Source organism: Tetrao urogallus (assembly GCF_951394365.1).
Source record: "Tetrao urogallus genome assembly, chromosome: 10".
Lineage (NCBI taxonomy): Eukaryota > Metazoa > Chordata > Aves > Galliformes > Phasianidae > Tetrao > Tetrao urogallus.
In genome coordinates, this window is record NC_136823.1 from 9939396 (window position 1) to 9966881 (window position 27486).

At 48.6% G+C, this 27486-nt stretch overlaps 1 protein-coding gene across 1 annotated transcript; it reads right to left on the reverse strand.

The window, feature by feature from the left end:
• Positions 1–27214, reverse strand: PODXL2 (podocalyxin like 2; the record flags this gene model as incomplete). The annotated part of the gene is made up of 8 exons (XM_079540167.1): positions 1–210; positions 500–679; positions 2190–2251; positions 3140–3296; positions 6237–6311; positions 7352–8247; positions 17060–17353; positions 27160–27214. The coding sequence occupies 8 exons, from the start codon at positions 27212–27214 to the stop codon at positions 1–3; spliced, it is 1929 nt and encodes a 642-aa protein (XP_079396293.1).
• Positions 27215–27486: the final 272 nt, after the last annotated feature.

The window sequence follows — 27486 nt, forward strand, 5'->3', positions numbered from 1 at the left end:
CTAAAGATGTGTGTCTTCCTCAAACACATCCACATCCTCGCTTGCCTGCTTATTGATCAGGACATCCCAGCTGTCGGGGCCATTGATGGTGTTTCCACCATTCACGCTTGGCTTCTTCTCCTGCATTTCTGACTGGCTGTCACTTGCCACATCCAAGGTGGGGTTGTCATGGCAGCCGTTCTCAACAAAGCGCAGCTCTTCACCATGTGACTGCAAAGGAAGGAGAGGAGCACAGAGACAAGTGAAGATAGGTCTTAGTGCTGCTGAGCACTAAATTTATTCCTGGCCCAAACCCTGCAGCAGAAAAGAACCATCCTGAGCACATCAAGAGGTGTGCAGGTTTACGTCTCTCCTGTGCCTAAACAGCTTCCCTGCTGCTCCAGCAGCGTATCCAGCTATGTCCACAAAGTGGACAGGGAAACCAAACTCCCTCAACTTTCCAGATCCCTTCATCCCAAGAGATTCATCCAACCACTTTTCCCACCTGTCCAGTGCTCACCATGTTCTTCATCTTTGGCAGGCGTCTCTGCCAGCAGTTGTATATGAGCCCCAAGACAATGATGATGGCACAGATGGAGCCAATGATCACCAGTACCACAAAGAGTTTCCCATAATCACTGCGTGTCTGATTGGGATGTGACTGGCAGCTTGTGGTGGTTGAATAGTTCTGGATGCCAATCTGAAAGGAAGCAAGGAAAGAAGCAGCTAAATCCCCTGGGCTGCCATCAGGTAAGATCTGCTCAGTTTTCTGGGTTTAAGTACAGGACCATCGCTGCGGGCAGAGGAACTAAAAGTCAGGGTTAGGAGTCAGTATGTTCACTGCCTTACATGACTAGAAGGCACACAAACAAGTTCAACACCATCTTCCTTGAGAGCTGGCTGATCAGCCAAGTGTCAGTGGGCATAATCCTGCCTTGACTGCTTGCACAAGGATCACACCAATGTGCAACCAGGCTTTCGTGGGAGAAAATATCCAAGATTTAGTTCCCTTTTAATTGTCAGCAAAACCCAACATCGTTCCCTGTGACTTGGTGAGTTCCAGCCTGGTTATGTAACAATTCAATACTAAGTATGATGGGTGTAAGAGAATATCCTCCCTCTTCTTTCCAAGCCCAGGCTGGCCCAAGGTCAGTGCAGTGAGCAGTGTTTCATTATTGATAGAGCTGGAGAGTCAGAGGCAGGCAGTAGGGCTACTGCGTAGGATGCATGTTAACATGGGGGTATTGTTGAACACAACTCAAACCTCACACTGACACGAATCCTTTCTGGACAGTTCTAGCTGCTGATACTTCAGTCACACTATTTCTACAGGGTTGACTTTTTAGTACTTTCTCTAGTGTAAGCCAATCAATAATACACTGAGAACTTAATTTCTTTATCTAACTGCTCCAGTTTGATAGGACAGGGAGAAGCCTGAGAAGAGACTTCCAGCAAGATGGTGGCCCAATTCTAATGCTAAAGTCAGCAGAATTACTCAAAGAGTGTTTAAAAGGGGGAAAGAAAAAAAAAAGAAAAAAAAAAAGCAGCAGTCAGGCCTTCGGTCCCTAAGTGTCAAACTCAGATCATGGGACTATTTTGCCTTCATCTCTTCACTCTTCCAAGTTGCCTACAATTAGAGGCAAATACATGAGGACAGGAGGCAGTTAGCATTGGAATCTGGCATCCATCACCTGTGGTTCTCTGCCTGCCTTTGTGGAGGCAGTTATCTAAAAGGAGTGAAACGCAGACCCTGGGATAGCAGAAGGAAGGTGTGTGAATGTGTCCCATCTAGTACAGGCACCTCTCTCACCTCCTTCAGCAAAGGCTGAGCAACTGGCAACAGCCATCATCAGCAGATCAAGCAGGGCTGATTCTGGGGCTCTGCAGCACTCACATCGCCACAGGCAAGAATGTGGAAGGTATGAGACCAAGTAGCCCAACCAAATGAATGTGTGAAAAGCAACTTCAAAACTAAGCCAGAAGAGCAGGCAGGGAATAAACCACAGTCACTCTCTTAATGGGAACAAACATTTGATGATCTGGCAACTACCAGAGAGGGGTAGAAGGGACTTTGCCAAGCGTCAGATTAATCTGTGTGCCTGCTGTGGGTTCAGCACTTGGTTAAACTGAGATGCCTCCCAGTTTGCAAGGTACTTATTTTAATTGTATAGCCAGTCTTAAAGGATGGATGCAGGAAGACAGGCTTTTACCTCAGCTAAGCTCCTCTTAACATCCCCCAGTGCCATGAGAACATCTTTTGTAGGGATGATACCTGTAAAGAAGGAGATAGAGATCAGTGCTGCTCTTTCAGCTCAACTTAACTGAGTTAGATGTACTCATCACTGTCAAATGCCCAACAGGATGGAAGCAGAGGAACACGTTTTTGTTCATTGGTATTCTAGGTTGAGACTGAAAATTCAAGGACCATAACACCAAGGGTACTTCCAAATGTTCTTCAAAGAGGGGAAAAAATCCAGGCATGAACTGATACTAAAGGCACCAAGGTACCCATAGGCCCATTTCTACTTTCACTTGTTCAGCAGTACAAAAAGGAACCTGAGAAAAGCAATTTTCAGAGCAGAAAATACTTTGTTTCTAAAAGTTCCTAGAAGTTAGAATTCTGTTTTCTTCACATAGGCCACAATGTCAACATTAGAAGCCTCTAGCAGGAAGCAGAAGCAGTATAGAAAAAGCATTCTCCTTTCAGAAGGGGATAAAGATGTTAAAATGCACCAGCACAACTTACCTCTACTGTCAGCTCTTTTTTCTTTGCGAATGAAAGAGAGGCACTGTAAGGACTGGCCAAGTACAGATGAGAGTTAAGCCATAAGTTAAAAAGTGATCTAAGAGCAGGCTGTCATGTCCTGCCATAGCAATGGCCTGCTCACAGAAGACAGCACAGAAGCACAGGGAAAAAGCTGACAAATGTTCAAGTGAAGGCAATTCAGGGAGGGAGGAAGGCAGGAAGTGAAGCACAGATCAAGCTTGGTGCAAACAGTGAGAAACAGGCCACTCCATTCCTTGAATCCTGTTAGCACTGGGAACAGGTGGGACTGAATCACAAAAAGAGCAAAAATTCCTTTCAACAAGGATAAGCATCTCCATTTGGGAGCACCCTGAAAACAACCCCTGTCACAGGAAGGCTCCTCTCAGCACTTACCCTGTTCCCCTGCCAGTGTCATTAGCAAGTGCTTGTCATTCTCATTGGGTTTGCTCAGAGAGATCATCCAGTGGTCCTGCAGTCCATCTGTCTGTCTGGAGAAAGCATCCTCCACCAGAGCCAACAGCTGGGGACCCCTCTCCAGCCGAAATTCCTCCTGCCATGGGAAAGAGACATTGGTGAGCTGTGGTGGGAATGGCAGGTATAGCACTTCAGGGCTCACATGACTGCATGGCAAAAACCCTTGCATCAGGTACACCCAAAAGCCAGCAATGCTAAACCTGGGGCATTGCTCCCCTCAGCAGCCTCAGTGCCCAGACTGAACCACGCAGCCCTCAGGACACACCTGTCCTGCTTCCTGAGCTCCCATGGCCACCATATACCCCACTCTGTACCAAGCCCAGCACACAGGAATCCTGAAGCAACATCATCACATAAGGCAAGAAGCAGCCAGGCTTTTCCCTGCAGCCAGTGCTGGGTCAGCAGGTGCAGCTCGGCCTGACATGCTCCAGCCATCCCCTGGCAGGCTCCTTCACTGCTTTCCCACTCCTGCGTTTCTATTCTTATCTCCAGTTGCCATGTCAACCTGAAGGCCACACAGATGATTAATAAAATGGAGAGCTCTTGTTGCCATGGCAATTTGAAGCGCTCAAGGCAGGCACAGGCTTGTGCCGAAAAAGGCCTAATTGGAAAAGACACCGATGACTGGGGCCTGAATCACAAGGGCCTGCCAGTGCCTTGTCTCATCAGGTTATGGGTTTTGGCATCAGCAGTGAGCAGGGAGGCCGGAGCAGCAGTGCAAGGATGCAGCATCGTGCTGCGGAGCTGTGGCTTCTGCTGTCAGCCTGAGGTTCTGTTCTGAGGGATGTGGAGGAAAGGGGAGCAGCATAGCCCTAGAGCGGGGCAATGGAGGTGAGAAGTTTCTAATCACAGGAACAGCAGGGATTGCAGAGTACTAAGGAATTCTCCTTGGTAGAGAAAAGGGAGCTGTGAAAGAGTCTGAAAGCGCATGAGCGGAATTAGAGGTCACCTCCTGAACACAGCCAGGTACTACCACTGGGTCAGATCCTGCAGTCCTCAAAGACAAAATTCTCAGGTATATTGAGTGGGAGACGTGCCTAAAGGGACTAAAGTGACTGCCCTGTCCAGAGCCTATTAAGCAGATGAAGAGGCTGCCAGCTTAACCCAGCAATACAGACATCGACCCTGCAGCAGGTAAATGCCCAGCGCTATGAAGAACATTAACATTCAAGGTGTGAGGTGTAACCTCTCTGCAAGGAGCTGGGCTCCCTCCTGTCCCTTGGCTTTTCACTGGGACTCTGGACTGAACCAGGCATTAAACAAGAAATGTTTTAAGAATCTCCATGCTAATTTAAGCTACAGCACTTGCAATGCAGATTCTGCCTCACAGTCCCAGAAATCCAAACTATACAGGCTTCAGATACAGAAACCAGAAAACAAAAGGGACAGGCAGAGGGTTGGTGAGCTGCCTAAACTAAGCAAAGGGTAAGAAACAAACTGTGTCAACAAGGGTGGAAAGGAGAAGAGCTTGATTCCAGTTTCAGCCATGCAAAGTGGTAATGGGAGAAAGGGAATGAAGCAATGTTCATGTTAAATATGTATGTCGACAAGTGTCCCTTTGAATAACAAGAAGAAAGCACAAATCACTCATTGGGAAATATGTTTTGAAACATTAAATCAAGTAGAAGAACAGTTCAGGCCTGCCTATCCCAGGACACTATCTTCTTTCAGCATGGCAGAACTGAGGATTCAACAGTAAAGGCATAATTTTATCAAGAGACATCAGCACATCAGCTTTTAAGATCTCACCCTTCCAGTGGTTTAAACAACACAAGACCAAAAGAAGAAAGCTACCATGTATGCAAAATTAATAAGCATTTAAACTCCACAGAGATGCTAGAAAGAGTAATTGTGGATGCAAAAGAAACAGAGCAGCAGGAATATAGTTTTCAAGGGCTGGTCTTCTGAGTTGCAATTGTGTACTGCAACAGAAATGCTTCCAACTTTCCAAAGGGCAAACTAGTCGGAAGGAAAGAAACCAGCTTTTAATCTACCTTTAAAGCAGTCAACATTTTTAGTGTTGGTTTACACAGTGAAGTCAACAGCTTTATTGTGTGCATCATCTGCTTTCGCTGCCCCCCAAAATTTCACATAAACACTAAAAAAAAAAAAAACCACCACAAATTCACCACTAGTGGAAATAGGTCAGTGGCAGAGTCGCCCTGCAGTAACAAAATCAGTCTGCTCTGCTCATGGCTGGAGCTGCGGCAAGCAGGAATGCAGACAGACAAGGACAGAATATGGTTCCCTGATGAAATATTTTGGTCTCAGGCTGTCAGGCTTATAATCATTTCTGAGAATTATGAAAGGCACCTTGACCTCAAGCCTTTCACAGCTGGTTTCAAAGTGCCTGATAAAAGGCCTACCAGAAGTGAATGAGCCAGAGATCCACAAGGGGCTCTGGACTCATGAATTAACTGCAACTTTATGGGGATGGATGGACAGGCATTGGATTAGCAGAGCATGACTGGTTAACAGACACAGATAACACATAAGATAAGGGGTTGGGAAAAAGAGGCACTTAAGGAAGATTTAGCGACAGCTTCTTGATACTGAACCATTCACATGGCAAACAGGGAGTCCTTTTTCCTCTGAGCCATCAGAGAAATGTCCCCTGGAAGGAGAGGAAGTGAAAGAAAAAAAGAATAGAGGAAAGGAGGATCATACCTCAATTCTGCCACACTGCCTGCAAGTAAGAGGTGCAATGTTAAAGGCTCTAATGTCTCCTGATAAACCAGGGGAGCATTGGCACAAACTAACAGCCAGTAGTTAGTGAAAAGCCACTCTGGAACTGCTGTAGTGTAAACTTTGAGAGAAATTCTGTCTCCACCCACTCTTTCCCCATTTGGAGAACAAGAATATTTTTTGCCTTTCTCTCCACAGCCTCTACAGGGACTTTGAGAATCAATGCTTTTAAAATGTTTTGTAGTGAAAGCACACAGCAAGAGCTGTGCCTGCCTCCGTATCTCTAAGCACTATTCCTCCCCTGCCATCAAATCTCTGTGGACATACTTACACAGTCAATGTTATCTGACATATTCAGGATGATGTAGTTTTTCCCCGCAAGGTTGCTCCAGTCTTTGCAGATCACCTGGAAAGACAAGACAAAGATAGCTGGGTTTGCATAGCAAATGCAGCTCTCCTGCTGAAAGAACAGGGCACACAAGAGGCTGTGCCATACTCAGAGAAGTGCTTCTCAAAGTAACTGAACTTTTTGTATTAGGAAGGATTCATCTTTCTGTTCGTAACGTGGGACACCAGGTGTTTTCATTTTAGCAGAAGCACATGAGGCAAGGACAAGCTTGCTGTGACAGCTTCTCACAGTCCATCTTAACTTTCACCTGTACCTGCTCTGGGGAGCTCAATGAAAAACTCTCTAGCCTGCAGCCTTATTCAGTATGTGATCAGCACACCACAAAACCTAACAAAGAGCCTGTGCAGTCCTTAAACTGGTGAAATAATCCATAAACTCTGTAGGCAAGATAGCCCCTCTGTGCTTCCAAAGCTCAGGGTCCCAAATACCTTTGGGGCAGAAAGAACAAAAGCTTTCCCTGGCACTTTTTTTTTTTTGCCAGTTTGATCCTCCTACCTCTCATCTTTTTATCAGCTGTCAGTCTGCTGGAACTGCAGCTCACCTCACACCTCCTCACCTACGAGCTCCCCTAGACAAACATCCTCACAGATCTCTGTACCCTGCTCCACCTGCTCCGCATCTGTTATCTGCATTAGGCAGCAGCAAAAATAGCACTTCTTTCTCACTCCCTTTCCAGAAATCCTTGGGGCCATTTTTGTCCTGACACTTCCAATAATGAATGCTGAGGAAACAAGGAGCTCTTGCTGCTATGCGTGCCCCAGAGGGTAGGTGTTTTTTAGAAGCAATATTTTGGGCAGCAATTCATAAGGGAAGATGGGAAGAAGGGATGTGAGGGGGAAGGGCTTTCTTCAAGAATCATGGACACCCTTAACAAACGCTTTGAAAAACTCTCCAAAATTTAGTTTTGGCTGAGTCGGGCAAACAGAAAAGCTACTTTCGCCAGTCAGACCCAGGGTGGTGGTAAGGTTAAAGAGTTCAACACCCCATCAAATATCTCCACTGCTATCTCTAATCCACTGCCCACCTCCCAGTGCTACCTGTGCTGAATTCCAGGGCACTTCTGTGGGCAGCATGGCCATGCGGGCATCTCCAGCCTGTGGTGACAAGCTCCCCTCTGCTGTAACAGTCTCTGTTGCTACTTCTGTGTCATTCCAGACAGGATTCAGCACAGGCTCATCAGCCCTGTCCCACGGAGCTGCAGAGGAAGCTGGATGATGCTCACCACCAAAAACAGTCTGCGAGTCTGCGGAGCTGCCTCCAGGAGTGCGTGTCCCCACAGGCATCTCTGCTGTCTGCTCCAGTTCAGTTAGCACTGTGGGCTCCAGCATCTCCCACCCCACTGTTGTCTCCAAGAACTCATCTCTGGCTGAATGTTCTTCCCCACCAGCCTCCATCGTGGGTTCTGAAAGCTCTGGACTTGTGGTAGTCACAGTCTGTTCTGAATCTGCTCCCTCCACAGCCCACGTATCTCCAGTTGTCACCTCAAATTGCTCTTCTGAAACACCAGGGGACTGTGCAGGAGTTGTAGAAAAAACAGAGGACACAGGCAGAAGACCTGGACCCATGCTGCTCCCAAGGTCTAAGCCAGGAGAAACAGAGTCCTCTTCTTGCCCTCCTATGGCAGCCTCAGTCACAACATCTGGCCTGGCAGAGGCTGTGGAAAACAGGAGGGTGGACAAAGACTCTTCTTGGTCCACTGGTTCAGAAGATGTAACCTCTGGCTCTGAGGTCTGGATGCTCTCCAATCCTCCTCTTGAATGGTCTATAGGGAGCAGCCCCTCCTCTTCCTCCAGCGTGCTGGAGAAAGGCGTGTGCAAGTCAGGCTCTACAAATTCTGCTGGTGTCTGGACAGTGGCTGCTTCCCAGTTCTCTTTTGTCTGTGTCCCATTCCTTTTCAGCAGGGCCTTCTGAGAGGCAGCAGAAAAGCTGTAGTCTAAAGAAGAGATCCAAGAGACTTTGTGTCAAAACCCAAGCACCTGTGAACTCCGAACAAGAGAGCTGTCCCCATTGCATGCGTTTGGCCATAGATAGGGTCTAATGGCAGAGATCTTTAAGACACTGAAAAGAACAAACCCACCTGGTAAGTGCAGTGCAAACTCTGGTATTTACCCAGCTTCTTATCCCATCCCAATGAACCCACTTTCCCTAGGGAAAATTCATGTATTTACTCCTCTCACTCTTTTCTGCCCTGAAGGTGTTTTCCTAGAGTTGCAACTAACAGCTTCGACACCTGGTATCTCTAAGGTGAGGTTATGAGTGTTAGGAATCAGGCTGGGACTCAGGGATTCATTCCACATGGGATTCAGAAACATGATAGATTGTAATAGCAGACACAAGCTAAACAGGAAATACTAGGGAAGAGAACAGCACAGCAAACCAAGTCCTTTTCCTTGGTATGCCCAGGTTATAGCACCAAAACCTGAATCAACCTAGGCATCTTTGAAATGTAAAATTCCAGCTTATACATTGCTTTGCAGTGGAAAAGCCATCCCACAAACATCTGCTTAATGATATTCCCATCTCATTAAGGTGCAGCTTTGCTGCAAGGAAACAGAAGTCAGAAACAAGAGATGAACTTCAGCTCCAAGTTGCTCTGTAGCTCTGACATGAATGAATGCCTGTAATGTTGCTAGACAAACATAGAGAAATGCTTGAGGAGAAGACACCTCACAAATGTGAGGTCAGAGCAGGCAGTGGAAACCCAAAAAAGGAGTAGCTGTAGAATGAGACTATCCATAAGATCAGACATATTAAGCTGAAGTCTTTATTTTTCTTGAGGAAACTGTCTGTTATCTGAGTAGTTCCATTTCAGCAGCTTGCTTCCCAATTAACTCCCTTTCTCTCAGGACAAGCACAACACATATTCTGAGAAAGGAAAGGAAGAGAGTCCCTCCACAACCAGAAACAAGCACCCTGCCCACTCTTTGGTTATGGCTAGTGAATGACAGTTTGAAACCCCCAAGGGCTGCATCTCTTCTCCTGCCTGCCAAAGTAGATGCTTCACTGAGTGCTGCAGGCAGCTGCCGTCTGGATGCCTTACAGAGAAGATCTGCATCTCCGTACACCCCTGACTCCAAGCCATCGAGCACTGCTGCTGGAGCAAGTGCTGAACTCTCAGGCAGGGAGGGCCACATCAGTAAACACTTCCATTGCCTTGGATGTGCTCTGGCAACAAGGGCTGCCCATGCTGCTTCTGCAGCGCAGACTCTGCTGCTTCCCATCCTTCCTGATGGGAGAACCAAGCTGCTCCCTTCAGCCCTAGGCAAGATGCACAAAGATGCTCCTGTTAGCTGAGATGTGGCTCTCCTGATCTATGCCCCTTTCCCTTCTGTTGCCTGGTCTTCCCAAAGGTCTTTACCAATAGCTATGTGTCTCAGTGCCTGCAGAAACACAGTTGCTGGTTAATGGCAGATGTGGCCACAGACCACAGGATTGAGGACATTAGGTCAGGACCCCCTGCAGACAGATGGTGAAGGTTTAGTGCATCCCCCAGGGCTCTGCTGCTGCAGAGATACTCCAGGTCTGTACCAAAAACATGAACCTCAGCAGCAGCCCTGCCCATCCTGACATGCTGTGAGTGAAAAGTGAGGGAAATGCTGGTCTCATCCTCTAAAACAAGGCTGTCAGATGAGGCGTTATTTTAAAGGATAAGCGACCATTCTGCTACCTGCCTTACCTAAAGACATTCTCAGCTATGCTTGACTCTTCCCTTCCCTCCCCTGCTTCTCTTTGCAGCAGGAGGAGGTGGGCACAGAAGAAAAACAAATGGGGCAATAGCAGCATGAGGTTTGCCCCAGAGGAGTGGTGAATGCTCCCAACCTATCAGCTCTCCTTTGAAGTTACGGATTTAACCTTTCTTTAAGGTGCTCTGTCACCAATTAGCTGGCTCCTGAGAGGGGAAGCCTGCACAGTACAGCCATGCTGCCTTTTCACAAACAAGATCTAAGGAAGCCTGAGGGACTGCTGCCTCTGCCTTCTCTCCTGGGTGAAGGAAGCTCAGGAGAACCGATCCCACTCTCACCCAGCAGGCTCCTGTCTTCCAAGGCAGCTGAAAGCTGAAACTTGAGCTGCTTCTTGGAGGCAACAAATCAGTGAGGTAGGAGCAGACAGATTCCTTGCTAACTAATTTCACATTCCCACTTGCCACCAATCTTTCCACCACCATGAATCCTAAACCAGGAGCATCCTCCTGTCTGTTTCAATAAGACCCCCACAGTTCACAATCTTAACTCCCTTCGTATCTTGCTCAGATTGTTATTCAGCTGCTCACCTTGCAGGTAGGGCAAGAGGCAAAACACAGAGATCTTCATGGAGAACACTGAATCTTGAGGTTTTCTGGTCAGTTATAGTGCTGTTAAAACAAGCTGCTCTCCATATAACTTAGTTCCCAAAGGAGTTTAATCACTTTCCAAGCGTACAGGTTCAGGGATGAACCTATTATTGAACCTTTCCTTCCAGACTTTTCAGATGACACTTAGTTCCGTCTGGAAACATCTTCCACAGCCTCACTACCAAGGGAGGGTATCCATCTACCTCTCAAGATCAGGTCTTTTTAAAGTACTCATATTTCAGTTTCTTTCACCCTTATTCTACAGTTGGAAGGAATTTTTCCACACTGTTCATCTTCTTAGTATGACCTCAGTCACCACATTGGTTTTCTTCCCGCAGCTCTTCCCAGACAAGCTGATTTCTGTCACTCACCAATGCAATGCAGAGCTAAGTGCTTCCCGAATGGAAACGTCTCCTCAGCATTTTCCTTTATTCCCCTTCCCTTAAACCCTACATGGATACCAAAGAGCATCTCCCATTTTTAGCAACTTATTCCAATGTTCAGCTAGCAATTCCCTTTCAGCAAGCAGTTTTCTAGACTGTGCAACCCCCTGGCCCTCTTGGTTGTCCTCTCCCTTCAGCAGACCCTCTACAACCGGCTCCCATGCCTTGGCCACATGGAAGTGCACCTTCCCATCTACCTATGTCACTGCTGCCCAGTCCCATATCCACCAGGTTTGCTGGAGGCCCATGAAAATTAGAATTCATGGAACAGAGAGGCCAACAGCCTCAGATGGTGTATGTTCCTGCTGCAGAAGTAGGGCAGGGCTTTCTGTTAAAGGAATTATGGAACTGGCTGCATTGCCAGATCTGTCAAGCTAGTTTATCAGCTCAAACTGCAGTAAGGAAGCAGAAGGCTGCCAATCAGAAGAGTGTCCAGGAGGGGAGTAAATAACAACAGCGGGCATCGTTATCTCTGTTCCTGCCATGGTCTGCCTCCCACTGAGTTCAGCAGTAGGCTGAAGAATGAGAGGAACTCGTGACCACATGAAGAGATGCTATATGGCACACACCCATACAAACCACAAACAAAAGCAGCCAAGTCGCAACAGAGCCAACCTGCTCCCAGAAGAAGAGAGCTCAGGACTGCCCGTGGGACCATTTCAGTGTCTCCAGCCATACAGTCCTGCAGGGACAGACCAGATGAGGTGTGCCTGCCTGTTACACTCTGCATCATGTTCTGTTCCAGAGCTTCTCAGTCACACACCCCCTTGGGAGTCTGGTTCACCAATATGAAATTCCACACCTTCACCTCACCTCCTTGCCTTAGTTATGTCCCCTTAACGCTTTCCTCCAGCAGCTTTATTGCATCACAGCATTCAGCTGTCTTCATCCCCACCAAACCACAAATATTTTTGCCTTCCAAGCTCTCTTGAAAAGACCCTCAGGCACAATTTTCCATAGAAATCACCTTGCCATTCTGCCACACCAAGTCCTGCACTCTGATTCTCCCAGGCAGACCTGAGCCTGGGTCGCACAGATTCATATCCTTTGCCTGTGGAGATGACTTGCCCTGGGAGAAGCAAACACGAGCTCCAAACCCCTGTGAGAGCTCCCATTTAGGCTGTGTTCTGCTTCCTCCGAAATCAATACCGAAACTTCCCCGACCCCAGATGGGCCAGGACTTGGAACTCTGCCAGAGCACGATTCCCCAGCCAGACATTTAATTCATTACACTTCTGTTTCTCCTTCATTCAGAAGAACTGATCTCTGTTATTGCCCTCTGAGGTTCCCTAACCTGTATTTGCCACGATTAGCTGTTTAAAGCAACTGAGATAGCTCAGAAAAAGGGTGAGCCTCATCATTTTTAGTACACATAACTTGACCATAAGGTCTTTATTGGATTAAACTGGAAGATCACGTTAACCAGTGATTGAATTACTGATAACTAGAAGACAATGAAATAAAGACAAGAACATTCCTGGGCTCCCATCACAACAACGCAGCTCAAAGTGCAAGACACATTTCAGCTGCTGCTTAAAATGCAGACAGTTCTGAGGTGGTATCTTCTTGCTGGTTTACAGTACAGAACAGCAAGGCTTACTGTGAAAAGGTATACAACATCTAATTAAAATTGCAGGGGGGTTTCAAGGAGGCAAAATGCAATTACTGGTGCTGGAACTGAGCCAGTTGGGGCTAATACCTTTATCCTCTAGAACAGGTATGTGAAGTTACGATCTGCCACTCCAAGATGCATCCAAAGGCATCATAGTTAAGAGAGTCCAAAGGCAGCAAACTGGCTACATCTCATTATGCTTGGAAGTTGCCTCCAGTGGATATTGGGCACTTCAAAGCACTGTAGCTGTTCCCAAACAGCCCCATGCCTTTTTCCTGCTGGATGCATGATCTGCAGTAAGGCTAGAAGGAATGAGATTCATCCACGCATGGAATCAGTCAAAAATAGCTGCACCAGAATAGTCCTATGCACGGAAAAACCCCGTTTGTCACACACTGGCCTTTTCAAGCAATGGCTTGGTCAAGATCACTTGTCCCAAGACAGATCACCTAACGTGTTAGTGCACATTAAACCAGGGCACAGACAACAGGCATCTTGGGAGCAGAGCTCAGGCAGGGGGCTGCTCAGCACTAAGCTTCTTATGTAGACAGCCTTTACCAGGTGCTTCACTTCATTAAGGCTCGGTAGAAGACGGTATTAAGTACTGCAGCTTTGCTGTCAGTCTGGATGAAGAGGCAGCAGATTTCAGTAAGGCTGGGTGAGACTGAGATCTCTCTGAAAAGAGGCAAATAATTCATCAAGGAAAGAAGTCAATCTCACTATCAGAGAAGAGCTGGAAACGGAAGAGATTTTATCGCAGTAGTTGATTGGAAAACTTATTTTTCTTTAGATACAGTGCTTCTAACTTCCTTGTCCTTCTACCACTCATCCTAGCTCTCATGGAAACCTCTTCCACTAATTACTATGAATAATTAAAAGATTACTTTTCTTCCTCCTCCAAAGCGCCACATGCCACCCTAGTAGCTCACCAACCCATAAGACTAGATTTGATAGCTCCCAGCACATGCCACGAACTTCACAGGAACAATTTGGAGCCAGCAGTGCAGAATCTGTAAGGAAGCCCAGCAATCTCATGGCAGCCCAGCAACGTGCTGGACGCTGTGATGATGCACTCCAGACCTCAGAGGCTCAGCTTCTGGGCAAGAGAGGAAAAGTGCTCTCATTCACTAGTCTCTCCCAAGTCTTGGATCAATTTTCAAGAGCCCACACTTCCTACCAAATAATAATTAGGCTGCCTCAACCTAAAGACTTCACTGAACTGAGACCACAAGCCAGGTGCATACCAGGAAGGGTCATACCAGGATGGACGCTACAGCACACAACTCCTTCAGGAATCAGGACTGGAATGTACCTGCAATCCTGATGATTCCCATCTTCTACCTCTAAAGCCAGAAGAGATGCTTAATCTTTTACCCACAAAATCCAGCAAAATAGAAGGAAACACATGGGTATGGCAGCCTTCAGACAAAACAAGACGGAAAACGTGGAACGGAAGACAAGCAAAGCCAGATGCAAGTCCCTGCAGGTCCACTATATCTTCAAGATTGAACTGTGGCTCAGACCAACTAAAGGTGAAACAAAGCATCTAACCCAAACGTCAACACGCGCAGCTTTTGAGTTTCCCAGAAGCCAGAGGGCAGAAGCAGCACGTTCACAGCTCCTCCGACCTGCCTTTTGGCTGAAGTACAAGTCATCCACCACTTCTTTCTGTAGAATATGGCATTCATTTTCCCAACAGACCTATTTCTTCCAGATGCAGCTCCACCTGGTAGTAGCTGTATGTGAACAAAGCCAAGATAAACTGATAGGTTAGCACACATTGCAAGCGTGCACTTCCGTGTATCCTCTGACGGAAGGAGATAAATCTCAGGGTCTTTCCACAGGCTGACACTCACTGATGTCAATACAGATTTACTGTTCTGTAGCATAAATCAGCAAAGGCACATTACTCATGGGAATCAAGAGCCCTGGGCTGAGCTGTGCTCTGCCAGAGGGAGTTTGTTCTCACTTTCTAATGGACTAACAGGTGGCCCAACGTGCCACATGTTTTCCAGAAATATCTTTAAAGGATGTTCAAGTGCACTTAAAAAAAAAAAGCAGCTGCAGAATGTTATTGTTTCTTTATGTCTCTCAGCCTCAGAGTCACAAAAAGACAGCATTTTCCCCAGGCTTCAGAAGAACAGACAAAAAGGAGAGATGACTAATACTAATACAGTTTTGAATTCTCTGGAGATCTGGCCTGTGTGTAAGAAGACCACCAATTCCAACCCATGTCCTTACACCAAACAGGGAAGGAAGCCAGCACTACACATCTCCTCTCACAGCAGTGGATTTTCCCTCTCTAGTAAGCGTAACATCCTGTTTTCTGCCTCAAATGATACAGGGTCTCAAATCTATGCCTGGGGCAGATCTAGCAGCTATGCCAGGCTATCCTCCACTGTCATTCAGAGAGAAATCCTACGTAAGGAGAACTTACACTTTTTTTTTTTTTTTTTTTTTAAATAGCAGCTGTTTGAAACTGTTCAATGGATTTATAGCTTGAAAATAACCTAACAGATGTCATTACACAGTTCCACAAGGTATCACATGGCATCTGTCACACATGCAGAACATAAGATCCATTGGTTGCATGTCTGTCTCATGTACAGGCTTTGCATGACAGAGAAGGCTACCCAATTTAGGGATGCTATTACAATATCCTTTATTGTAAAATGACACACAGCAGGTTTCTAATTAAATTTTAAGTAGAAATGTGCTCCCAGCTCCTGAATAATTCAAACTGTTCTATTAAGGTTCTGAAATACCACTGAGACATGAGCTCTGGACACAGCAATGGCCAGGGAAAAAACAGTGCTTGGAAGCACTGAAGTGCTGGGCAGCAGATAGGGCAGAGCACGTGTACAGGACAGCTGAAAGAGCACATCTGTTCATGTAGGAAAGCACTGCAGGCGAGAACGGAAAGAGAGGTGAATGTGTTCTGCATACAAATGGGGCGAGGCACGTGCAAGAGGCAAGGCTGGATTTGGTACCCAGTGCATCTCGCTCTCAATGCACAAGCACATGCTGTTCTCCAAGTCACGTCCAGAGCTGCGAGTACACACAGGTGCCTCCTGGCACACAAATAAAAGAGTTGCTGAGCACGCTGCCAGCTCGTGAGAGAGATTAAGCCAGAGCATGTCCCAAGGATGCACTGGTGGGAACGCGCAACATCCACCGTGAGCATCACCGCAGAGGAAGCATCTGCACAGCTTCCCCACGGCCAAGACTGCAAGGACCCAGGAGCTGCATGAACAGCAGGACAGCAGGAACACGGCTACCGGATTTAAGGGCAACACCAGTGAGGAAAGGGCTTCAGAGACATAAGCTCGGAAGGCCCTCGCCCTCCACAGCGTGCCTGGGGCCCCAGCAGGCAGCCTGAGCCATAGTGCTGCTAATTACTGCAGCAGTTCTCACCCCTCTGTGAGCACAGGTCTTTTTAAGGTCAGAAACGGGTATGAAGATAAGACTAACACAAGACTTGTGCCTTCTAAATCCAGACCTGTGTCAGACCTGCTGAGAGGGACACAGCGATACCGGATAAGTGAGGAGGGATAGGGCTGCAGACCTGGCCCCTGGTAACATTTAATACATGCCTCACATAACACTTAAGAGCAGGAGCACACAAAATAATCCCCTAAGCTACTGGAAACCCTGCAGAGACGCCTCCTCCTTCCTCCCATCATTCCCCCTGCGAGTGTCTCAAAGCCACCAACAAATCTGGGAGGAGATCACCGAGGGGATCAGTAGTGAAAAATACCCAAAGAGGACAGCAAGCTGAAATGCTAACACAGTTCATTTGCTCAACAGGGAGCAGGGAGGACAGCAAGAGCAATGGGGCAGCTGCTGTCTTCAGTCAGGTCAAATCCCTACTGAAGTCACAGAGAGAGGAATCCAGGATTTGGCCTGGGGGATCCAACCAGGACCCAAATCCTAAGATGGTCTCGATCTCTGAGCCCGGGTCATGAGACCTTCAGATCACAATTAACTGACAGCAACAGAAAGAAGAGAGAGAGAGAGAGAGAGAGAGAGAGAGAGAGAGAGAGAGAGAGAAAGAGAGAGAGAGAGAGAGAGAGAAGGGTTAGAGGCAAATGGAAAAGTAGGTGGAAGCAATACTTTTCCCAGCTCAGGGAACCTTACAGCAGCTCAGGAAAAAAGCCTCAGCTGGAACATGGTTTCTAAAGCCTGTGCTTGCTCAGGGTTCACTGGGGACACATCAGGCACTGAGGTGAGAAAATAGAGCTGACGTTTAATCTCACCCCCTCTTATGGAGAGTTATGTCAAAGCAGGAGAACAGATCCCCACATCTCTTTGCCTCCCCAGAGCCCTGGCAGAGAGAAAGAACAGGGTAAGAATAGCCTACCTGTTGCTGGTCCCAAGTCCAAGCTGGATTCGTTGAGCTCTCCTCCATCTTCCCAGAAGTACTGTGGAGGCTGTAAGATCTTGGACTCCTCATTCTCCTCGCTGGCAAAACCTGATCCCGGGGCAGCATGCAGAGAGCCAGGAATGAGATCAGGCTCTGCAGTCTCAGGGCTCATTTGCTCGCGGGAATTCATTGCCTCCAGATGGGACATAACAGCAAATTCCAGCAGGGAAGTTGAAGTGAGGCCATCAGTGGTTGGTTCCTCCGAGGAGGCAAGGCAGAGGCACAAAGTTCCTGCACAGTGACAATAAACCCATATCAGTGAGAGGGAACTGACAACCAGCAAGCTGCTCTTCTCTATACAACCTGCTCCTGCTAAACCAACCTGCCTGTGGGGTAACTTGCCCCTCAGATGGGCTGCACTCCAAGCTGAGGAGGAAAATCAGGCTATGTGGGGAAATGTTCAGAAGCATACAGAGGAGCATTCACATGCAGGAAGAGTCAGTGCCAAGCAGTCACCCAGCCTTGACACTGCAGTGGGGCAGTGATGGGGCAGCCTTCTGGGGGTTTTTGCCTCCTTGAAAGGATGAGCTGCCTTGTTAGTCATCCACCCTGCAGAGGAGGTGGAACGTCTTAGACTGAAGGCATAAAATCCTGGCTCTGCAAGTCAATGAGTTTCCTATTCAACTGTCACCCAGCCAAGATTTCATCCTAGTGCTCCCAGTCTGCAGCTACATTATATGCAGGAGGATTGATTTAAACCAAAATTATTTAAATCATCAATATTAATCATGTTCTAAATCAACGGCCTGGAAATCTATTTTTAAGCCATTGATTTGAGCTTAATTTTGCATTCACATTTTTTGTTTTCCTAAGGATAAGCTGACTATCACAGGTAAGAATTAAGGCAAGCTAACAGCAAAAAACTACCGACCATTAAACAGGAAGGCAGGTGACGTTTAACACTTTTGTTTCAACAATTATATACTTGGTATTTCCATTTTACATATTAGAAAGTTTGACTGACACTTCTTCATTCCTAGATGAGCCTTTAACTGTGATTTGTGTCAAGGTACATTCACATGTATATCAAACTTCAATCAAAATGCAAGAAAACAGCATCTGGAAAGTGGCTTTATTCAACTGATAAATACCACCATAAGCATGGAGACAGAAGGGAAAACTACATTTCCCAAATCATGCTTTGCATTTAAAGCAGTTTTGTTAAGCAAGGGAAGTAACTAATCTGGGTGAACTGAACCAATAGCTTCCCAGCCCTCTGTTCTTCAGCACATTAAAACTAGAGGATCTCATCCTTTCACAGCTGATTTTTATTTATTTTTTCCTGCTTCCTCAGCTTATGCTCAGTTTCTCAGTTCTAAATGAACTAGTCGCTGAACTGAACTAATTGAATAAGCCAAAATGAAGCCTAATTTGGTATCTTTCTTTGATAGCTGATTTTCCAGACAAAAGAAGTGCAGCAGATCTAATCCATCTGGGCTTCAGTGAAATATCTGCTACGATGGCCCACGCAGAATTATAAGAGAAGCAAAGAAAGACAGCAATTCGTTCAGAAATTGTAAGGCAACTGTAAGGCATTGGCTGTTGGAAAACTGACAGAGGCTTGTGCTGGAAAGAGGCTATTAGAGGAAATCCTCAAGGTCTGTCCTTGGACCTGGTGCTGTTTAACATTTTAAGTGACCTTGGCTCAAAAATTGGGAGTACAATCATAAAACTGGCCAAGGAAACAAAGCTAGGAGATATCCTCACTACACAGAAAGACTGTAATACAGCCAGGTGACCCCGAGGATGGAAATAACAGAACTGTTACGAAAAAAGGAACACTGCAAAGTGGTAAGTTACCAGCCTGAGCACTAGCACCAGCTATTCCCTGACAGAAGATTAGATGTTTCTAACGGATGGTTTCCTAAGAGGACAAACACCTGTATCAGAAAGAGCTCTGAGATACCACCAGAATGCACACATGAAAATGCTTGCAGTCCTGAAGCATTTGAAACAGATTTTATACAGCACGGCTGAGACATCACCTGAATGCTGCATGCAGATTTGGATACATGTGGCCTGAAATGAGTTAGGCAGAGCTGAATCTGCCTTCAGGCAAGGACACTGACTGGGCAACTTCCTAAGGTTCCTTCCTACCACTGTGTTCTATGACTCCACATCCAAGAAGGACAAATTCAAATTAATGCAAGTAACAAGAAAAGTTAAGAGATGACAGAAGATGGGCTGGCCCCTGTGCTTTCACTGAAAACATTGGCTTCTTAGAGCAAAAAAATACTTTGAGATTGTTGCTCGCTTGCCAGGTTGGTTACCAATCCTGTCCTGGGAATGCTGGGAACCCAGAAACGCCTCGTGCGTGCTCTGACCTTCTCCATCTATTTCTGCAATTCTCTGAACTGAACAAAAAACAATATTGGTTACTCTTCCCCATATTCACTTGAGGCTGGCTTCTGCACTTCTCTGTCTCATTTGTTTGTTTTATTGATCCAAGGCAAGATCAGCTGAGGCCAGCACAGCAACAAAAAGCAAACGGCAGAGGAGGCTGAGCATCACAGGGGCAGGAGGCTGCTGCAGCACCACGGGGCCAACCAAAGCACCCTGCACATCCCTGCAGGCAGGCCGACTCCCAGAGAACAACACACACAGCGATGCTGTGGCTGGAAATGAGAACTTGCAGGCCTCGTGTGTGGGAGCAGTGGTCCGGAGAGCCCCAGCCAGGGCAGCCCTGTGCTGCTTCAATGGTGCCCAGCAGGCTCTGAAGCACGGGTGCCAAGGCTGGGCTTTCCCGACCTGACATAAGACACCTGGCAGTGTCTGCATCGCTAACAGAGAGTGCTGCTGAGCCCTGTGCAGCTGAGCCAGAGACAGCACTTATCTGAAGGAGCTTACAGCTTAAGCAAATGTGACAGAGAGCAGCGGAGAGGAGAAAGGGAATGTTCTCAAAGTTGTCAAAAACAGTAGAGATGAAGGATGGAGAGAGATGACAGCAGGCCCACGGCCACATGGAAAATTTGGTGTAGCTGGGGGCAAAACTCACAGCTTGATCCTATTTTAGCTCTTCATCTGTCCCAGTGCCTCAGTTTCCTCCTACTCCTGTGAACACAGATGCGGCTGATGTTACTCTCCAGCTTTCCAGCCACACCACAGCAGCCACTTGCAGCCAGCTAGGCAAAGCTTCAAGGCACAGCTGTGTGCCAGCTCCAAAGATGGCTCAAGCCATTCTGTTTCCACCATCCACACACCATTCAGGATGCCTGCAGGCCACAGCCCATCTCAGCACCCTACAACAAACACCTGATGGCAGATGAGGCTGGAGACTCAGAGAGCTAATCCCATTCCTCTGGGAAGCTCAGGCCCTGGGCTTTTGTATACCCTCATTTAACTCTGAAATGTTTACGCAGTTTAAACCCCCTAAGCTGCATTATCTTGTTTACTGGGCTCTCTGCTCTCCTCAGTCCAAGATAAAACTACACCATCTCATCACTAAGAGTGAGGGACTAATAGGCACAACCTGAGCAAGACAGGTTTTCCTGGAGTGGATCTAGGGTAGGAAGTCATCTTGGGGCCTGACCCACACGCACATGGGGCAGAGGTTGGCCTGGGGAACCCCCTGTCCAGCACCAGCCCAAACACCACAGGGAACCATCTCCAGACAGCATCCTGACACCACTTTGTACCTTCTACAGCAGCAGTAACAACCCAAACACTGGGTTTGGGGCACCAAACAATGATTTGCCACTTCCCCCCCCACCTCCCCACACTCTCTTCCAAGCATCTGATGATCTGATGAAGGAGCTCAGAGTAGCAGTCAATTTTGAGGCGAAGCAAAAATCAAAGCACAAGCTGAACAGGAGGCAGGGAAGCAGAGACGAGAAATATAACCCAAGGAGTCAGAGGATAGCCATTTTCCTCTTAGGATGAGGAATGGAGATCAGGCGACTTCCATCAGCCTCCCAGTCTGGTATATTAAAAGGCATATGAAGCAGTAGGAAAAAAAGAAACACAAACGAATAAAGCCCTGTGACTGTAGATGGGAGGGAGCAGGGAACTGAGCCAGGACTCGCCAGCTGCTTCAATGGGGCGTTTGTCTTTCGTTTCTATTTTTGCGGCACCTCTGCGTAACCTGGAGGAGATGAGGCTCTGCATGCTAAAGAGGGCAGTCAGCCTTCGGGAAACGGCAAGGATGTGCGCAGGGGAGTCAACACTGTGCCCAGCTCACAGAGAGGAGGGGTGAGAAAGGAGAGAAAGTGGGAGAGGTAAACAGAGCCAGGAGAGGGAACAAAGGCAGGGAGCGTGCAGCAGAGGCAGCACAGAAGCTCCTGTGCTGGCTGCAAACTCCCAAGCTCTCCAGCTGCCAGCACCCTCAGATGTAACACGTGGAGGGAGCAGTGACCTTGCTGAAGATGCTTCACCTCCGCAAGGAAGGGAATGGGGATGATTTCAACAAGAGTAATACTGCAGTGTTACCTTTCCAAGGCAGCTGGAAAAGCGCCAGCCTGGAGCATGCACATGGAATGAGGTTGCTGGTTGCTGATCCCACCAGTGCCTCAGAAAACAGCTCCAATTCACAGCAGTGAGGCTTGCTCCGTTCAGCACTGCTGAAGATGTGACATACCAGCCCAGACAAGGCAGATGGAGGAGTTTTGCTCAGTGGCAGAAAAAAAAAAAAAAAATCTGAGAAAAGAATACCTTCAATCTATCTCCCAAAGTGCTATGAATAAAAGCAGCTTCACGTTTCTGAGCAATTCTAGGAGAACTCCAAAGTATTTTCTATACTACACAGTCAAGAAGCACTTCATCCCTTTGGCAGAAGGCAAGCCACCTCTCCACAAGACGGGCAGCTGTTTAAGAGCTCCCAATTGGCCTATTGAATGGGGCTATAAGTGAAAGAGGAAATCAGTTATTTCTGTATCCAGCTGAAATTAGAGGAGGGACTTAGGGACACAGAATAGAAGCTAACTGCAACTGTGTCAAACAGTCTTCAAAACTGTCTTGCTTTTTGATTAACAACAAGCAAACCTCAGTGTTATCTCTAAGGAAATACACCAACATTCCACAAGACATCAACCACATGGGGTTGAGTTTCAGAGCAGCTTGAATGCCCACCAATTCACCCTTCTCCCCAGCTGGATAAGCTGGATTTAGCTCTCCTTCTTGGGTGCTGCAACACACCTCCATCATTCAAGATCAGCCCTGCTTGAGATGAAAAGCATTTGCCAGAGCATGCGCTCTGACTTTCTTGGCTCTCAGCATCAACTAGCAGAGCCTGCCTGTACAATACCACCCAGACAGGTATACATGGAGGAGGGGTCAGGACATCTCCATATCGTCAATGCAGCAGCCACAACAACACCCATCTGACCCTGCTGCTGTTGACTTTCCTTTAAAGCCCAGCTCAAACCCAGCAGTTACCAAAGTTATTTTGTAGGAGAGCTGGGTCAGGAATGGGTCATTTGTTGATAATCAGTTAGGATAGAAACACAATGACCAGATGAGGGAAGCATCTGCCAGGCATATTCCCTCCCTCAGACCACCTCCAGGAAAAGCTGGGGATCATAGCCTGAGGGCAGGGAGGAGTGAGGCCCAGGGGCAGAACAGCTAATGTACAAATGCTTGCTTGCATAACATTAAAAAAAAAAACAAAAAAAAAAACAAAAAAAAAAAACCATAGCCTATTGAAATAACAAAAAAGATCCCAGCTGCAGACAGTGGAGGAGGTGGAGAAGATGAATGCTGTTCAGTTGAGGGCTGTCCCAGCTGATTCCCCTGCACTCACCTGGAGTCTGTCCACACAGCTTGCACAGGGAAGCACAAATGACAGCCACGTAACAGACAGAAGTCACTTTGGTGCTATTTGGTTATGGCTACACTCCTCAGCACAGCTCCCACCCAGCCCTATTGCTGCTCCCACATTGCACCAGGCCACTCGCAAATTCAGCTGGGCCCCTAATCTCCAAGAACATTTCTAATTAGGGCTTCAGGAAACAAGATCAGACTGCCATCCTCCTCGGTATTGTCAGCAAGCAGGTCCCTCACCCTGCATCCCTTGCAGCCATTCACCTTCCCATGGCCCTAATATGCTTTGCAAAGCAATGGGAAAGGCAATTCAGGATCCTGCTTTAATTGAAGAGAAGGTGACAAGGCATAGCTGAAGAAGCCCTCACAACTCTTTAGAAGGAGATCTTAAAGCACACAGTAGTTGTGCCAAACATCTTTATGCTTTTATAGACCTTTACAGTTGGCAGAATCAGAGAGCTCAAACACGGGCGCAGTACACGCATGGCTGCACATATGAGCACGCACTACCTTGCCATTTGCAAAGAACTGCCAATTTGCTCCCTTGACATTTCAGCAGAAAAACACCAACAGCACACAGACCCAGATACAATATTGGGAAGCAGCCAGGCGCTACCCCCAAGATGCACCTGCTTCTAGTGATGGTTGCAGAGATGCACCGGGAGATGCAGGGATCCTCAGCCCAGCACCATGAAATATCAGCTCCCCCATCCTTATCACCAGTAACAGCAAGACAGCTCCAAGCACCACCACCCATCTCCGCAGGACATTATTCCATGGAATAAGGTCACAGCACCTCAACTGAGCCCATCTTCCCCCCTCAGTCAGCCACTGACGCCAGGATCACAACTGTGCTCGGTTTCAGTCTCCCAGACTGTTTGCCTTCGCTCCCTCCCGCATCGTCTCGGAGCCTTCACACCTCCCTCCTCCACTGCTGCAACGTCTGCTCTCCTCCGCGCCTCTCGCTACAAACAGCAGCAGTTCCCAGCTCAGGGAGAGAAGCAGCCCCCGGGGAAACGGCACCGGGAAGGCAGCTGCAAACAGAAGTGAATTTACTTCTCTGTTACCTTTCCTAGCTCCCCTCAAAGCAGCCCACAGGCCCCCAGGGGTTAACAAACTGTAGATGAAAGCCACTGATCTAGGGAAAAACAACACAGCCCACAGATTGCTTTGCCCTCTCACAGGCCCAAAACACTTCAGCTGCCAAAAAACCACCTTGCCAGGCTTACACTTCTTGCTCAGTCTCGATCTGGACTGTGCATCACATGGAGTTGAGTCTGATTTCCACACACCAAATAAAGGCGCGTGGCTGTTTGTCTGTAAGAATCCCTGCCTGGGCAGAGCTAGAGCTACCAGAGCGGTACCTTTGATACCCAGCTCAGCCAAAAGAAGTCGCAGGCAGTTAGGCTCAGCACCAGCAGCAGCGCAGTATTAATCACCCTGCTGAGTGCGGCCCCAAGAGGCGCCAATTCCCAAACAATGTCATGCATCTGAGGCAAAAAAAAAAAAAAAAAAAAAAAAAAGCCTCGTGCAAAGCCTCAGTAGTCCTGAGCACACACATGGGCACCAGGTACCTGCACAATGCCCCAGGTCGAAGAGGGAGCTGAGAGCAGCTGCAGTATATAAAGGGAAGGCTGCAAAGCTGGCCTACTGACAGCAAAAAATAAACCCCTGGACTTGAATGTACCTCTAGATTCTGAGCTTGGCCAGGCACAGGGGGTATCTCTGGGGCACACCTTCCTTGCCAGCATCCCCAGCCCCTCACACAAACCGGCGCACGTGTCTGCTGTCTCTGCGTGACTCTGACTGGGCTGTGCTCGTGTGGCTGTCAAATAGCATCTCTCCATTCTTTTGGGATTACGTGTTTCAATTGCTGGCGAGGACTGGAAGCAACCCGTGTGCCAGTCGTGGGCTGAGATGCACCTTCCCGCAGCCCCTTTGCTGCTGCTGCTCACTTTATTTGCCCGCAAAATGCCAGAGTGTCTTCCCACGCTGAGCAGAGGGGAAAAACTTTTGTGTGCTCTGATCTGTGGCTTTTCGCCTGCAGCTTCCCCTTGAGGGCTTAACGTAGTTATTTCTACCCCGATGCCTATAATTAAATGAACATTTCCTTATGGCACTGAAGAGGCCAAGGAAAAATTGACTACAGGGAATTTTCAACCATCCTGATTTATACTCCCTCAGCTCAGGCTCATTCACACAGTGTTAACGAACCTTCTAAGCAAGCAGAAGGGAAAAAAATAATAATAAATAGCCCATATGCAGACAAGCACCTCAGGGAACGATGAGCGGGAAAAGACCACTTCCCTCCTCCCTCCCTCTGCTTTTAACCACATCGTTTTCCTAATTGCAAAAGCAAAGGGGTTCAGATACCAGGAGCCTGTGAAGATGTTTCCGTGCTCCACCACCAGACTGCCACTGCCCAGCCCACTGCTGGGACCCTGCTGCAGTGTATGCTGTATTTTAGCCCATCCTGCAGGTCTGTGGAGGCTCCCGACCCTGTAGGAAGGCATCAGTCCCTGCAGCTCTCAGGCTTTAACCATGCTTGTCTTGAGGGATTGGAGGAGCAAGACCACAGTGCACTTAATTATTCCAGGCTGGAACAGCTCCTAAACCACTGAGCAAAGCTGCCAGCCAAAATGGGGCTCAGTTTATAAATTCCCAGCAATCTTGGTCTCCAATTTGAGATTCCTCCCAATCTAGGTAGGGATTCAGGTCTCTCCAGAGATGCTCGGCTATCCAAGTCCAGCCCACCAAAGCCACCACACCCCACTAGGATTACCAGTTTCACTGGATTAGGAACTAACTGAGCTGGCCCTTGCCTCCCACCTCCATGCCTCTCTGCTATGGAAGCAGAGAGATCACAGAAATCCAAGGACCCAAATCCTCTGTATCATCACCAGCTGGATAGCAACACTAGAAAGTTTCCAGCAGTCTCAGCAGAAGAGGAAACACCCTCAGCACAGCAGCATCAGCTGTAGTCCTTTTGGCCGCCAGATTTTAAAACCGCCATGAGGTCACTGTCCATCCTCCTCCACAGAGCAAACGCAGCTTTCGAGCAATGGGGACGGGGCCAGGCTGTGCTAGCAGAATGGCGGGTGAGAATTCAGCAGGTTCTCCCTAAGCACATTGCTCAGCGGATGGTTGGCAGGAATAGGGAGCACAGGTGATGAGACGCAGCCCAAGGACTTTGGCCAGCTGCGCCCCTAACACAGACAGCCTGCCTCGAGAAACCCACAGAGCCATTTCCCAGCTCAGCGCAGGCACTGCTTATTGCATCGGTGCCACAAAGTACTGGCACAGCACCACAACAGGTTTTCTGATCCGTTTTGCTCTTTAAGCTCACCATTGTTTGCAAACCTAAAAGGCTTTATCCCTTCTCTTTAGGGAGCCCCGGACCACAGGGGTGAGGCACCGTACAGCCAGCCGCTCAGGGGCAGAGCGGTTCCGCAGCGCTTACAGATGGCACATTCCCCCACGTTTTCAGATTGGGGTAATGAGATAGGCACGGCGGGGGGCTGCGTGTCACCGTATCACAGCTCGGTCGTGCTGGAAGACAGAGACTGGTTGAGAAATCAGCCATTCCCTCCCTGGCGGAATGACTCAAGACAAAGACTCCCCCACACTCGAGATGTCCCTGTTCTGAACTCCTGCTCCTCAGCCTCACTCAAACCAGATTTCGGTACAAAAGAGATGGTGGTAGGGAGGGAGAGCACAATCCCAGCTTCACGAGTCCCGAAGCCCTTTGTTGGGAAATCTCCGCAGATTATTTAAAAATAGGAGCTCAGCCCTCTCAACTATTGAGCGCAATTATTCCTGCACTTCATTGCCTTTCCCTGGCACGCTGCCTCTCCTCCAAATTTCAAGAGGAGACTCTCGGGGGGAGCAAGGAGCAATTTGCGGTTCCCCCTTCCTTTGTGGCAGTTTGGCGGTAGGCAGTAAAACCCCCCGGCGCCAGAAGAAGCCGTTCCGTCCAAGGGAGAGCGGTTTGGGGACAGCCCTGGCGCGGCAAGGTCTTCCATGCCGGAGCGCTGCGGAGGGCAGCGGGCGACCTACACCGTGACCGGACCCCATGGCGGAGCAACACCGACCCGCGCTGGGGGCTCCGGTGCTCGCGGGTGCCCGGGGGACAGCAGCCCGCCCCGCGAGCCGCGCTGCCTGCCAAGGGAAAAGGCAACACGCGTCCCGGGGCACCGCGATGCTCGGGGCCACCCGCGGAGCTGCAGCGCCCCAAAGGAAAGCACGGCCCACACCCACCACCGGCGCTCCCATCCTTCACTCACCGGTGGCCAGGAGGAGCAGCAGCGGCAGCGCCGGGGCTCGGTGCAACGGCTGCATGGCGGCGGCCGCTGCCCTGCCGCGCCGCTTCTTCACGGGGAGCGGGGCCGCCCCGCAGCCCGCCGGGCTCTGCCCCTCGCCGCCGCCGCGCCCGCCTGCCGCCCGGCCCCGCGCTGCATCCCGCCGCCCGGCGCCGCCTCCTCCCGCCGCTCCGAGGGCGGGGGAAGGTTCCGAGGCGGTCGCGGAGGCGGCGCGCAGCCGGTGCTCGGCCCCTCGGTTCGCGCCCGCCGATCCGCCGCCGCCCCCGGCTGCAGAGCGCGGCCCCACGCGCC